General features: G+C 44.2%; 1 protein-coding gene across 5 annotated transcripts in view; it reads right to left on the bottom strand.

Annotated features, from left to right (window-relative positions):
* The window catches only part of acads (acyl-CoA dehydrogenase short chain), a 178,349-nt gene that overhangs the window by 147,582 nt on the left and 16,838 nt on the right, over positions 1–13,929 (bottom strand). For 4 of the 5 annotated variants that reach the window (XM_078553995.1, XM_078553991.1, XM_078553994.1 and 1 more), the window contains one exon: positions 5,994–6,143. The exons of the other annotated variant lie outside the window; for it this stretch is intronic. In XM_078553995.1, coding sequence (XP_078410121.1) covers positions 5,994–6,143 — 150 coding nt within the window. The remainder of the gene's footprint in view (positions 1–5,993; positions 6,144–13,929) is intronic. 5 annotated transcript variants of the gene reach the window in all.

Raw genomic sequence — 13,929 nt, 5'->3', positions numbered from 1 at the left:
CTTCTCTGATGATTCTGTGGCTTATTGCCCATTTAGTATAGTTTTGAACTATGTAGATCAGGAAGATTTTAAGGCATGACATTGAGAATCATAGTGCCACTATCACAGGTTTCCATGTGTGTGATGTGCCATTGGCCACTTGCTGCATGGTGTTATAGAATAAGGATGGCGCATGCATGTATATCCAGTGTGCGCCCAAAAACTTTGAATGGACGGTATAATTTGTCAGTCAGCCAAACAACAAGCATTATGAAACAAGATGGGCCCTGCCATGGGGCTATTTGAAGAACGATTCAACAAGCTGCAGCAGTGGTATTTTGACCTAATTTTGCTAAGGACAAAATTTATGGAAACACAGTTTTGCGTTGCTGGAGCAATTTGTAGATATTTGTTACACGTAGTAAGGGAGAAATGACCAGTGTCTTACATGGGCAATTGCTGCAGTAGCTCTTGGTGCAACCACACCAAGAACGCCCACTATCCTGGCAGCAAGCATAATTCATTTATCCTGCGCTAATCCACAGGCCTACCTACCCCAGAGATGCACAGGGTGATGGTTGCTTGATAATAAGAGCTACCTCCTCAACATGTGGCTGATGACCCACTTCCGCCATCCAACTGCGTGAAGTCAGGGGACCATGACCCAAAATACTGAGAAGCAAACCATCGGTCACTTAAAGCAATGGTTCTGCTGCCTAGATCACTCGATGGGGGTGGGGGTTTTGGATCAGGAGGGTGTCCATGTTTGTGGCAGTGTGCTGCATCCTCCATATCTTAAGCAATACCTCTTGGACTCCAGAGGCCTCTTCGGCAGGGAAGAGGAGGCACAGAGGCTGCCATATCGGCCACATGTGACTGGATGCAGCAAAAGGGACCATTTTATATGGCTTTGCTTCAGTGAAAGGAGGCTTCCTTTTTAATTTTGGACCAATCATTCCCCACCCATACATTCATATCAGACTCCCATCCCCCTGGTCAACATCAATCAACAAAGTCCAATAACAAGAAACTTTCACTCAACAACCTTATCCAGCAACACATCAATAATATGAGAAAAACAGAAATCACTCTTGTGCACCCCCTTAGTGACTGTCTTTCCAGGACCCTGCCTGCCCTAGTGCTCCTACACAGTTTTGCCCCAATGGCTGCAGCCTGGCTGGTGAAAAGTAGCTGACTTACAGTGGGAAAGAGTGCTGAAGGTCTTGTCAGACGTTCTTGAACAGCTCTGGGCCTTGAGGGCCCGGCTTCAGGCCACATTGCCTCAGTATGGACAACAGCACCCTGTATTAGCTGGTTGACAGGCAACAGCAGGGCACTGGTGGAGTGGCACTGTAAGGAGCTTAAATGCTGCCATCCGGACAGAGGATAGCAGGTTCACACACCCACTGCCACCCATGGGATGGGACCTCAGCAATCCTAGTAATCTGCTAGTGTTCAGATTGCTGGACTGCTGCGAGAGCCTGCATGCCGTGTTCAGCACTGAAATCCTCACCCATGATGGCAGCAGCCTGTGCCTGTATGCCAGCTGTAATCCTGCATGCCAACAGCCATGGGTGCATGACCTCAAGTTGTTATTGTTGCCCGAGTTTCCACTGCAGCAGTGAGACATCAGGAGGCCTCTGCCTTTGCTGCATTGGAAACTGAGACATGGGCCAATCTGGCAGTGCTGTCATGAAGTTTCTCAGCACTTCTGCGGTGAAACAGATGGGCTCCAAGCTCTGAATGATGCCCACCACCACGTTGGAGCTCGTCTCCTCCATGCTGTTTGCCAGTGAGGCTGTCTGGCAGGCCTGCCAATGAATCAAGTATCTCGGTGTGCCTTGTCATCTGTGTTTTCCTGTAGTCCATCCCAACAAGGTCATCATCTGAGTCTCTTCAAGCAGAGCTCATACGCAAACTCACCCTTCAGAGATTTCATACATGAGCTGTGTCCTACAGCTCACTTGTGCCTGATAACTCACCACATGCTGATCATGACCATAGACTCACCTCTCAAGTTTACACAATGCCAGTAACGAACTGATGGCTGCAAATGTAAGGTCAAGTGACTGTACCTTCTATTCATTCTTGTGGGGTTGTACTTCCCCTTCCTTATGGTCCTTTATAAGCTGAGTAGTCATCAGTTCCAAACTCTGAAAGCACAAAGTCAGAAAAGGAGGGTGTGGGCAAGGTTGAGGTGGAAAGTATAGTTGCATCATCTGCTGTTTCCATTTCATGGCACCTTTAAGTATGAGGGTGAAGAGTGAGTGGAGAAAGTGCATAAGGCAGCAACTTACCATCATACTCGATGACCTTGGCAGCATTGGGTGCCACTGACTCTTGTGGCATCTGCCCCAATGGTTCTTTGGAGCACTTCTTGAGGGTGCTGAGAGTATGCAGACATTCTGGCCCTTTGGATCTCCATCCTGTTGTGGGCCACCTTACCGTGCAAGAGGGCCAAATATCAGTGACTACGTTCACTGTACCTGGGTGATGTGTCTACCAAAGCTGAATATCTGTGGGTTTGCAAAGGTGTGGAAAAGTTTGCTGGTATGACTGGAATGTGTGTGTGGGTGAGGTGTAGCATAAGGATGTTAGGCATGAGTCTTGGGTTCTAGGTTGTGCTGATGGGTGAGTAATGGGGGGGTGGTGTATTGATCAGTGTGAGAGGTAGCTAGTGTGGTGCATCCAAAATGTGATGTGCAGATGCATTCGCTCACATTGACCATCTGAGTGAGGGCATTAAACTTTTTTCTGCACTGCTGCCATGTCCTTGGAGCGAAACTCTAGGCATTATCCGTCCCTGACACCCGCTCCCATTCTTTTCTGAGGGTCTGTCTTGAAGGCTTCCTGCCCCCAGTGAAAACATTGAGGGGGGCACAGAGGAGAATTTTCCCAGGCTATTGGAGGTGAATTTGGACGCGGGGAGTGGGAAGGCAGGAAAACTGGAAAAATATCATTGGATAGCTGTCCCAACGTGTTCCTGCCTCCTGTCATCTTTCCCAGGAGCAGGTGGGTGAAGAAGTTGGGAACCCCAGCAACTCAGGCCAGAAGGCAATTGAAGTCATTAAGGAGACAATTAAGAGAAATTTTCCCAGGGGAATCCCTCTTTCTCAAAAGGGGAGCAGTCCCCCGATCTCTTCCCAATCTAGCAGTTAGGAGGCGAAAGCACAGTGGGAGAGACCTTCTCAGTGAAACTGTGAAGGTTTTGATCAGTTGCACTGAATTGCTGCAGAAATGGTCAAGCTGAGAGGCTGCCTTGCACTGCAGTTCTTCTGTCAGAGAATGCCATCATTGCTTGACAGGTGAGTACCAACTGCCTGACCAGTACTTCACCCACATTCAGCTCCACTTCCCTGCTGCCAGCATTCAGAGCCACATGCTTATGCAGCTATACCATCCCAAACTGCTGAGGGTATACGACAACATGCTCCAGCTGCAGCAACACCAACACCAACAACAGCATCAGCTGCCTTCTATGTAGCCATATCTTACTCCACAGCATAGAATGGATGGCTACTGAGATGTAGGTGCAGAAAGGTGAGATCCCAACACAACACCTGAGGACCAGATAACCATACATGTATGAGCACCAGTACCTCATGAGGCTCGGGCTCTCATGGTAGGTTGCTACTGTCATCTGTATCCTCATGGTGTAAGACTTCTTTCCCAGTGGACCCATTGCCAGCGGCTGATAAAGGCCTGTCACTGAAGGCCCACCCTGATCCCCGCCTTCCACAATCCGTATCTCCGATGTTCCAAGTTGAATGATCTCTTCTGAAAGCAGAGAAAGCAGGGAGGTGGGAGTGGTAGGGATGACTTTTGTTCAGAGCAGTTAAGGACAACTCCTGTGTATGGTGGCTCTGAGATATGCTGAAAGAGGTCAATAAGCTGAGGGTGAGTGTGGCTATTGGCAACTCAAATGGGCATGAGATGTGGCTGCAGAAAGATGATTATGAGGAGCTTCAAGGTGCATTGCCTGAGGTCGCGCAGGAAAATTTGGTGCAAGCCTGAGTGTGGGGCTTGGCACCTGGCAATGTTATGTCACTCAGCTGTCATGCCCTCCTGAGGTCCGGGATTCTCTTGGTGCGCTGTCTCCAGGTTGGAGGGACCACACAATTCCTTAGCCACTTCCATCCATACCTGTTTGGTTGGAAAGGCTGCCCTCATTCTTCTTCCTTAAGAGAGCTTACCTCACTGCAGTCCCTCAGCTGGGCCTCCAGTTAAGTAGGATACCCAGGGGCGGCCTTCCTAGCTCTCCTCACCATTCCTGAGGGTGCTACAGCCTGAAAAATACAAGTGCTGGTGAGATTCTCTGGAATGTGCTGTGGTCCCCTTAATTCGGAATCCTTCCTCTGACAAAATGCCATCATCCCACCCACTCTTTCTAATTGGTCGGGAAGTGTAGAGGCAGACTCTTAATTGGTTTGCACTGGTAAGGAACAACAGGGAGGGGCCACTACTCCACCAATCATATTTGTGATCTGAAAATGATCCTGGTGTCTGAGAAAAAACTAATGCAGTAAGATTCTGTTCATGGTGTCTCTCCTGGCCTTCATTAGTCTCCCCAGTGACTCCAGGGTGGTGTCATTGAAGTGGGGAACCCTTTCCTTTGCATGGTGCGACATTTCCTTTGATCCTGAGTTTTTCAAAATGATTGTCCACCAGCCTTCAGTGCTTTAGTGCAGTTTCCCCTTACATGGACTGCACCTTTGAAAAGGGAAGGCTGCCTGGAGCACATAGTTTGCTCACAATACTAGTCAGCCCCCTGTAATGAACGGATGCGACCAGCAGCACTACAAAGAGGAATGCAGCATAGGATCCACTCTGGGCCACGCTACAATCATGGAAATGAGGTTGGTGCTCCAATTACACATGCTGTCCACCTCACTTGGACTGGTGTGGGCAGGTTGCGAATTGCAATCCCGCATTCAAATACCCAGGTACGTCAATTCCTAGCCCTTAAAGTTCATTCACCTCATTCATTCTCATCTGTGCTGAGTTAGAGTTCCAGGTTATGAAGCAGGAAAAGAGCGAGAGAACAAAGAAAGAAAAATAGCCATGATTTGTAAAAATTCATCTGGAGACATGGGCATCTTTAGCAAGGCCAGCATTTACTGTCCATCGCTAGTTGCCGTTCTGATAGTGAGCTACTTTCACAAAACACTGCAGTGAGGTGAAGGCTCTCTCAGTGCTTTTGGATGGGAATTGCAGAATTTTGATGCAACAATGGTGAATGAGTGACAATATACGTCTAAGTCAGGGTAGTGTGTGACTTGAAGGGGAGCTTGGAGGTAATGTTCCCAAGCAATTATTGCCCTTATCCTTCTAGGTGGTAGAAGCCATGGTATGGGGAGGTACTGCTGATGAAGCCTTTGCACGTTGCTGCTGTTCATCTTGTAGATGGTATACACTGCAGCCACTCCTGATTACGAGATTTGGCTCTGGTGTGATGCTCTGCAAATGAACAGTTTTTTGAAAGGCATCTCCGACGTTCACACATGAGAATTTGAGCAAGTTACCATCAGCTGAAGCTGTTCATTTCAACTATACCCTGACAACAGTCAACATATTTAAGAGAAAACTAGAGCTAGAGCTGAAGTGGTTACTTGGAACCTTTGATTGTCCCACAACAACTGTATGTGTGTGTATATACGATCAAACAATATGACCCTGGGCCATAATATTTACTTGTGCAAAATCCTCATTAAAATATCTTCATACACAAAAGGATAATTTCTTCCAAAATACAAAAAGCATTTTAAACATCAAATGTATCAATACTAGTAAATCAAGGATTGTGTAACTGAACATCTCAACAACTGCTAAATTTTCTAATGTAGTTCTGGATGGGTTGGAGGAATTCACATCACAATTAGTCTGGTAAATCAGCCACTAAATCTAAAAAAAATTTAGAATTATTAATAAAATCCTGAAAAAATTGAAGAATTAATTCACTTAAGAATATTCAGCAAGTGGAAATGGGAAACATTTATTTCACATTGTAGACTTACATTATTTACACTCATGATGACACCAGATGAAGCACAGCCCCGGCTTATTTCCTCTAAGGCAATGGCATATGCCAAATAATCCAGTCCTGCTCCACCATACTTTTCAGGCACATCCATTGCCATGAGCCCGAGCTCTCCCATTTTCTTTACCTAACAAAACATAATTAAGGTTGCAATATCACAACACACTCAAAACTTGAATACAACTCATAATAGTGGTAACCAACAAAATTGACTTTATCACTTCTCTGAATAGAAATGGCATTTATATGGCACCTTTCATGACTTCAGGGCATTGCTACAGGAGTTCCTCAGGTCCTAGGCCCAACCACCTTCAGCTGCTTCATTAATGACTTTCCTTCCAATACAAGGTCAGAAGTGAGGGTGTGGGCTGATGATTGTGCAACGTTCAGCACCATTTGCAACTCCTCAAATACTGAAGCAGTTTGTGTCCATATGCAGCAAGATCTGGATGACATTCAAGCTTAGGCTGATAAGTGGCAAGTAACATTCCTGCTATACAAGTGCTGGGCAATGGCTATTCCCAACAAGAGAGAATCTAAACATCTCCCCTTTTTTGAAGTGCAGTTTCTGTTGCAATGCAGGAGACCACAGAATTAGAAAAAGTAATCACATATGCCCCTTTCACAGGCATGTACAGGCTGCCCAGTCACAGCTCTACACCACCCCTCTAATATCCAGGGGGAAAGTTCTGCGTAGACTCTTCCACGATCTCTAAAAATATTCAAATAAAACTCTCCCACACTACTGCTCTTCAGTCACGATCCGTTGTCCACAATGCTGCTTTTTACTTCCAAGTAGCAGTACTTGGAAAAGGCTTGAAGGAAACCTGATGGGTGGCAGGACTTTTTTTTCATTAAAAATAGTATGCCAGCTTTGGCAACTTTAAATGGAAACAATTCTATATAGTACTTTGAAAAACAAAATATGAAGATAATTGGGCAGTTCTTTAATTAAGTGATATTTCAGAAAGCATCAGCACTACCTGACAGACCCAGTTTTTAAACACATTAGTAAAAAGGAGCAGTTAACTGCTGGTTCCTACAAAATCCAGCTGTAGAAAGCTGTCAGGCTGGCTGCCCTCTGCCAAATACAACTCCATGATTCATGCGGCAACCCTTTTATTCATATTAGTACTCATGTAATGAACCAGTGGGTCTCCTGGAGCATTGCTCATGATGAGGCAGAGGATAGGCTGATTATAAAGATTGAAGCATTACACCAGGTAATGCCTGATAAATTGTATAGGGACACTGATCTCGTGTTACATGGCTGACTAAAAAAATAAAATAAAATGTACATGGAAAAGTTTTCCTGGACATCAACTGAAAGCCCAAAACATCTTGTAGTGTGAAGGCAATTTGATTTATTTGCTAATCATGGATCAGTGGTTTTTGTGGTGCATTAGATGCCCTAACACTCCTATATGTGCTTCACCTGACGATTGGTAACGCCATGAGACATCCACTAATTCTTTCTAATCTTCTCAGATGAAGAGGAAAGGATTACTCTGACACTAAACGAGGAGAATGGCAAAGTGTAATGAGGATTATGAAAGACTGCAAGAGAACACAGGCAGGCCAACAGATATTGCTCAATGTAGAAAAACATGAAGAAATGCATTTTGGAATTAAGGTTATATGAAGGTCAAATCCAACCTGGCCAATTACCACCCTATCATTTCACTCTCAATCATTAGCAAAGTGATGGAAGGGGTTGTCGACAGTGCTATCAAGCAGTGCTTACTCACCAATAACCTAATTGCTGAAGCTCAGTTTAGGTTCCGCCAGGGCCACTTGGCTTCTGGCCTCATTACAGCCTTGGCCCAAACATGGACAAAAGAGCTGAACTCCAGAGGTGAGGTGAGAGTGACTGACCTTGACATCAAGGCAGCATTTGACCGAGTGTGGCATCAAGGATCCCTAGCAAAATTGAAGTCAATGGGAATCAGGCAGAAAACTCTCCACCCATTGGAATCATACCTAGCACAAAGGAAGATGGTTGTGGGAGGTCAATCACCTCAGTCCCAGGACATTACTGCAGGAGTTCCTCCAGGTAGTGTCCTAGGCCCAACCATCTTCAGCTGCTTCATCAGTGACCTTCCTTCCATCATAAGTGAGGATGTTCACTGATGATTGCACAATGCTCAGCACCATTCGCAACTCCTCAGATACTGAAGCAGTCCATGCCAAAATCCAGCAAGACCTGGATCAACGTTCGGCTTATAAGTGCCAAATAACATTTGCGCCATACAATGCTGGGCAATCACTATTTCTAACAAGAGAGAATCTAATCATCTCCGCTTGACATCTTACCATTGACCAGAAACCGAGCAGGAACAGCCATATAAATACTGTGGTTACAAGGGCAGGTCAGAGGCAGGGAATTCTGCGATGAGTAACTCACCTCCTGACTCCCCAAAGCTTGTGCACCAGCTATAAGGCACAAGTCAGGATTACTCCCCGCTTGCCTGGAAGAGTGCAGCTCCAACAACACTCAAGAAAATTGACACTATCCAACAAAGCAGCCTGCTTGATTAGTACCCCATCCACTCCTTCCACCACCCACACACAGTGACAGCAGTGTGTACCATCTACAAGATGCACTGCAACAACTCACCAAAGCTCCTTCGATAGCAACTTCCAAACCCACAACCTCTATGACCTAGATGGACAAGAGCAGCAGATGCTTGGGAACACCACCACCTGCAAGTTCCCTCCAAGATACATACCATTCTGGCTTGGAACTATACTGCTGTTCCTCCACTGTCGTTGGGTCAAAGTCCTGGAACTCCCTTCCAAACAGCGAGTTCTAACACATGGTCTGCATGGTTCAAGAAGGTGGGTCATTGCAACCTTCTCAAGTACAATTAGGGATGGGCAATAAATGGTAGCCTAGCCAGCAATGCTCACATCCGGTGAATGAATAAATTTTAAAAAAGGAAGTACATAATAAATCAAATTATTTAAAGTGGAATAAAGAGCAAATGACCTTAGAATCCAGATGCACAGGTCATTAAAAGGTGATAGTGCACCCAGATAAGGCCATAAAAAATAAACAGAGAATATTTGGGATTGTATCTGGATGTATAGAATGCAAAACTGAGGAGGAATGCTGAAATAAAATCAAATGCTGCAGATGCTGGAAATCTGAAATAAAAACAGAAAATACTGGAAAAACTCAGCAGGTCTGGTAGCAACTGTGGAGGGAGAAACAGAGTTAACGTTTTGAGTCCATATGACTTCTTCAGAGCTAAAGAGAAGTAGAAATATGATAGCTTTTATACACAAAGTCCAAAACATCTTTGTCAATCTCTCCTTAGCTGTCATTTATCTCTGACCTTCTAATCTCGTTCCACCTGTTCCACTCCTTCTTAAACAGTATAAAATCCATCATATTTCTACTTCTCTTTAGCTCTGAAGAAGTCATATGAACTTGAAATGTTAACTCTGTTTCTCTCTCCACAGATGCTGCCAGACCTGCTGAGGTAATGTTGAACATATGCAAGGTCTTAGTGGGACAGTAGTTGGGAGTATTATGTATACTTTTGGGTACTTCATTATAGGAATGATATAAAAACAATGGAAAAGATCTGGACACATTCAATAGGATGTTAACTGCGATGTTTGGTTATGATTTCAAAGAGGCTCAAGAATTTAGAATTACTTTTGTACATGCTGAAAAGGTTAAAGGTTGATCCAATAATGTCTTAAAGACTAGGAAGGGTTATGATAAGGTAAGTGATGAAGGATTGTTTTCACTGGTCCCTGAGGTACGATTTAAAAGGACAGAAATTTAAGATAATCACAAAAGGAGTTATAGGGAATATTATGAAAAAATCTTTTATAGAATATGGTTAGAAGATAATCTGTCACAAATGTGTTGAAGGAAAGTTTGCAAATTACTTGCTCGGAAAAGAGTGATATTAATGAGTATGGCAATCATATCTTTACTACATTTTAATATAGATACAATTTTCTACAATGGCACTGGAACAACCAGTACTTTCCAGCATCGTTGATCGGACACGCTACTAGGATTCCTTGTGTCCCCACTAGGTGAGACATTACAGCAACATGATCACTGTATACAAATCTCACACAAAATAAGTCACTGAGCTAGTCATGACACTCGAGTTCAGTTCCTCTGAATCACGGATGAACAAACAGTCCAGGCTTCCTGCCCCGATCATAAACCAGTAACACCTACGTAAAGGGTTCAGGTGAAAACAGGATAGGATTGGTTGTGATGATCCCAATGACTGACAAGCTAGCTGATACTCTGTCAGGACTGAGTCATGAAGAGTGGGGATTTGGCTGAAGTACTGGAGAACCAGTAGCGCCATGGAGTGATACTGGCAACAAATGCTACTTCTCAGTTGTGGAAGGCACATGGTGTGAGGACACCTTGGAGGTGGGGAAGCGAGGGGAGATAAAGAAATTTAAAAATACGTCAGTGATATGGGCATTATGTTGGTCTTCGGTGACCCTGAGCTAAAGAGGGAATTATCAGCCAGGATTTCCTCTCTGCTCTCGACTGAGAAGTACTGGATGTTTGTATGTAGCGGTTCAGTGAAGATGTGATCAGACTTGACTGTGATACCTTCCCTGTTATATCTGGGTTGACTAAGAATGGTTGATCATTTAAGAGTATGTAGCACACCAAATTAGTGGGCTATAGAGATACTGGACACATCGAGACACCCTGACTCAATGCTTACTGCTCCCAGACTTTAGAAACAACATGGAATAATTGGTGGGAGCAGGAAGAGAAGTTGACCCTAGGCGATCGTGCACAACTGACAAGCTGATCAGCTGTCTGTTCTCCATCTCTCTCAATTTACTTTAGTATTGAAGTCAGTGGAAATGAAAATCGAGAGATGGAAATGTGAGCGGCTGATCCAATATTGCCCACTTTATAAGATTGCCCAGTCAAAATTACCCCCTTTTCTCCAAGTGGGAAACTAGTATCAGTATGTAAATGTTTTTCCTCAACCTCTTCCACTTAACATTCTATGACCCTATTCACCCTCTTTAGAATGATCAACTATTCCAATGCACTCCTGATGGGTCTCCCACATTGTACCCTCTGTAAACTTGAGGTCAGCCAAAACTCAGCTGCCAGTATCTTGACTCATATCAAGTCCTGTTCATCTATCACTCCTGTGCTTGCTTACCTACATTGGCTCCTGGTCAAGTAATGTTTCGATGTTAAAATTTTCACCCTTATTTTCAAATCCCTCCATGGCCTCCCCCACTCTACCCCATCTCTCTAACCTTCTCAAACCCTACAATTCTCCAAGATAGCTGTGCTCCTCTAATTCTGGTCTCTTGAGCATCCCCAACTTTAATCACTGCATTATCGGTGGCTGGGCCTTCGGCTGCCTAGGCCCTAACCTCTGGAATACTCTCCCTACATGTCCTTGCCTCTCTGCCTTGCTTTCCTCGCTTAAAACCTACTTGCCCAAGCTGTTGGTCATCTGGCCTATTACCTCCTCATGTGGCTTGGTTTATACATTTTCTTTTATAATGCTTCTGTAAAGCGCCTTGGAACATTTCATTACATTAAAGACACAATATAAATATAAGTTGTCGTTGTTGATCTTTTTATCCTCTTCACGTAGACATTCCTTAAGCTTCCTATCCCTTCTTGGACTGTTCTATTTTTGAGCACATGCAATTAAAGGAATGGGTTATCTTAAATTGGATTTCCCCTGTTGCAGTCTCCTTCCCACAATCACAGTTATAAATCCAAAGAGCCAATATGAAACCGCACATGCACCATTTCAATGCTCTAGAGATAGCGATTGGGAGAGAAGCCAAATTGGTCGCTTGCTCTACACACAAAAGGAAAGTCAGCCACCCATTATCAAGGTCAACAGTGGAATCTGGCTAATTATTCTGACATTTTTAACAGATTACCTGGCTCAGTTTTGAAATCTGAAATTGTGTGAGGGAAATTAAGGGCATTTACTCTGTGTACTGCATGCATTTGACTACAGAATGCATTTCACTGCGCTCCAAAGCTAATTCATCATTTTAGGTGCTTTAAGGTGATTTGATAGCATGAAAATACGTTATATAAGTGCAAGTATTTCTTATTTTTTTGGCGTGTTTTGTTATCGGCAATGAACTGTTATACTTGGAAACGCTTGCCTTCATAATGTCTACTATTCAGCAGAAAACAAAGATTTATTTAGCATATATTTAGTGAAAGTCCCGCTGCTATTAGAAAATGGTAAACAGCATTTCTCTTGTATTAAATAAAATGAAAGAAAGTCACTACAGTATAAGAAACAACAACAGCAACTGGTTATTGCTCAATTTCAATCCAGACAAAAATACTTTTGTTTCAGAAGGACTTAAGGGTCTGGGATCTATGCTGAAATGTGTTTATAGACTTCTAAGCCACCTAAAAAGTATAAATAATCAACAAAATATTTTTAAATACTCATATGGTGACAGATAGAACACAGTGTCCACTCCACTTATGAGAAAAAATTTCACAAAGCTTCTCACAAAGCCCTCATCGTAAGCCTTTGTTTCCTCAAGGCTCAACCATTTCACCCAGCCTTGCAACCTCCTGAGACTTGAGCTCATCCAAAACTCTTCTGCCTGTACACTAACTCTTGCCAAGTCGCATTTACCCATCACTTCTGTGTTCACTGGCCTACACGAGCTTCCAGTTCAGCAATGCCTTGATTTTGAAATTCTTACCCTTGTTTTCAAATGCCTATTGCCTCAGCCCTCGCTAGTTCTGTCATCTCCGCCAGCCCTACAAATCTCCAAGGTCCCCACGCTCTTCCAATTCTGACACCTTGCATATCCCGATTTTCTTTATTATTGACAGCCCTGCCTTTAGCTGCCTAAGGTCTATGCTCTGGAACTTCCTCCTTAAACCTTTCCCCACCTCTTTATTTCCCTCTCCTCCTTAAAACTTACCTCTTCTACCAAGTTTTTGGTCACCTGTCCTAATATCTCCCTATGTGGCTCAGTGTCAAATTTTGATGGAAGGCTTCTCCTGTGCAACGCCTTGAGATATTTTACTATGTTAAAGGCTCTATGTAAATGAAACTGATGTCGTGGTTTTAAGAGATTAGGAAAAGAAATGCTGTAATAGGTACAAAAAACTCAGAGGCATTGTTAGGAATTGGAGACAGTTTAAGTAAATTATATCGGTATTTGGGACGTGTTAGGTATGACTCAAACTGCTGGTTGGAGATGGAAAGGAAGATGGTTGTGGTTGTTGGAGGTCAGTCATCTCAGCTCCAGGGCATCACTGCAGGAGTTCCTCAGGGTAGTGTCCTCGGCCCAACCATCTTCAGCTGCTTTATCAATGACCTTCCTTCCATCATAAGGTCAGAAGTAGGGATGTTCGCTGATGATTGCACAATGTTCAGCACCATTCACGACTCCTCAGACACTGAAGCAGTCCATGTCCAAACGTAGCAAGACCTGGACAATATCCAGGCTTGGGCTGACAAGTGGCAAATAACATTCGCGCCACACAAGTGTCAGGCAATGACCATCTCCAACAAGAGAGAATCCAACCATTGCCCCTTGATGTTCAATGGCATTACCATCACTGAATCCCCCACTATCAACATCCTGGGTGTTACCATTGACCAGAAACTGAACTGGACTAGCCATTTAAATACTGTGGCTACAAGAGCAGGTCAGAGGCTAGGAATCGTGTGACGAGTAACACACCTCCTGACTCCCCAAAGCCTGTCCACCATCTACAAGGCACAAGTCAGGAGTGTGATGGAATACTCCGTACTTGCCTGGATGAGTGCAGCTCCTACAACACTGAAGAAGCTGGACACCGTCCAGGACAAAGCAGCCTGCTTGATTGGCACCACATCCACAAACATTCATTCCCTCCACCACTGACACACAGTGACAGCAGTGTGTAT

This window comes from Cetorhinus maximus, chromosome 12, assembly GCF_964194155.1.
Source record: "Cetorhinus maximus chromosome 12, sCetMax3.hap1.1, whole genome shotgun sequence".
NCBI classification, from domain to species: domain Eukaryota; kingdom Metazoa; phylum Chordata; class Chondrichthyes; order Lamniformes; family Cetorhinidae; genus Cetorhinus; species Cetorhinus maximus.
Note: the sequence above shows the minus strand (reverse complement) of the source record. Positions and strands in the feature narration are given on the sequence as shown.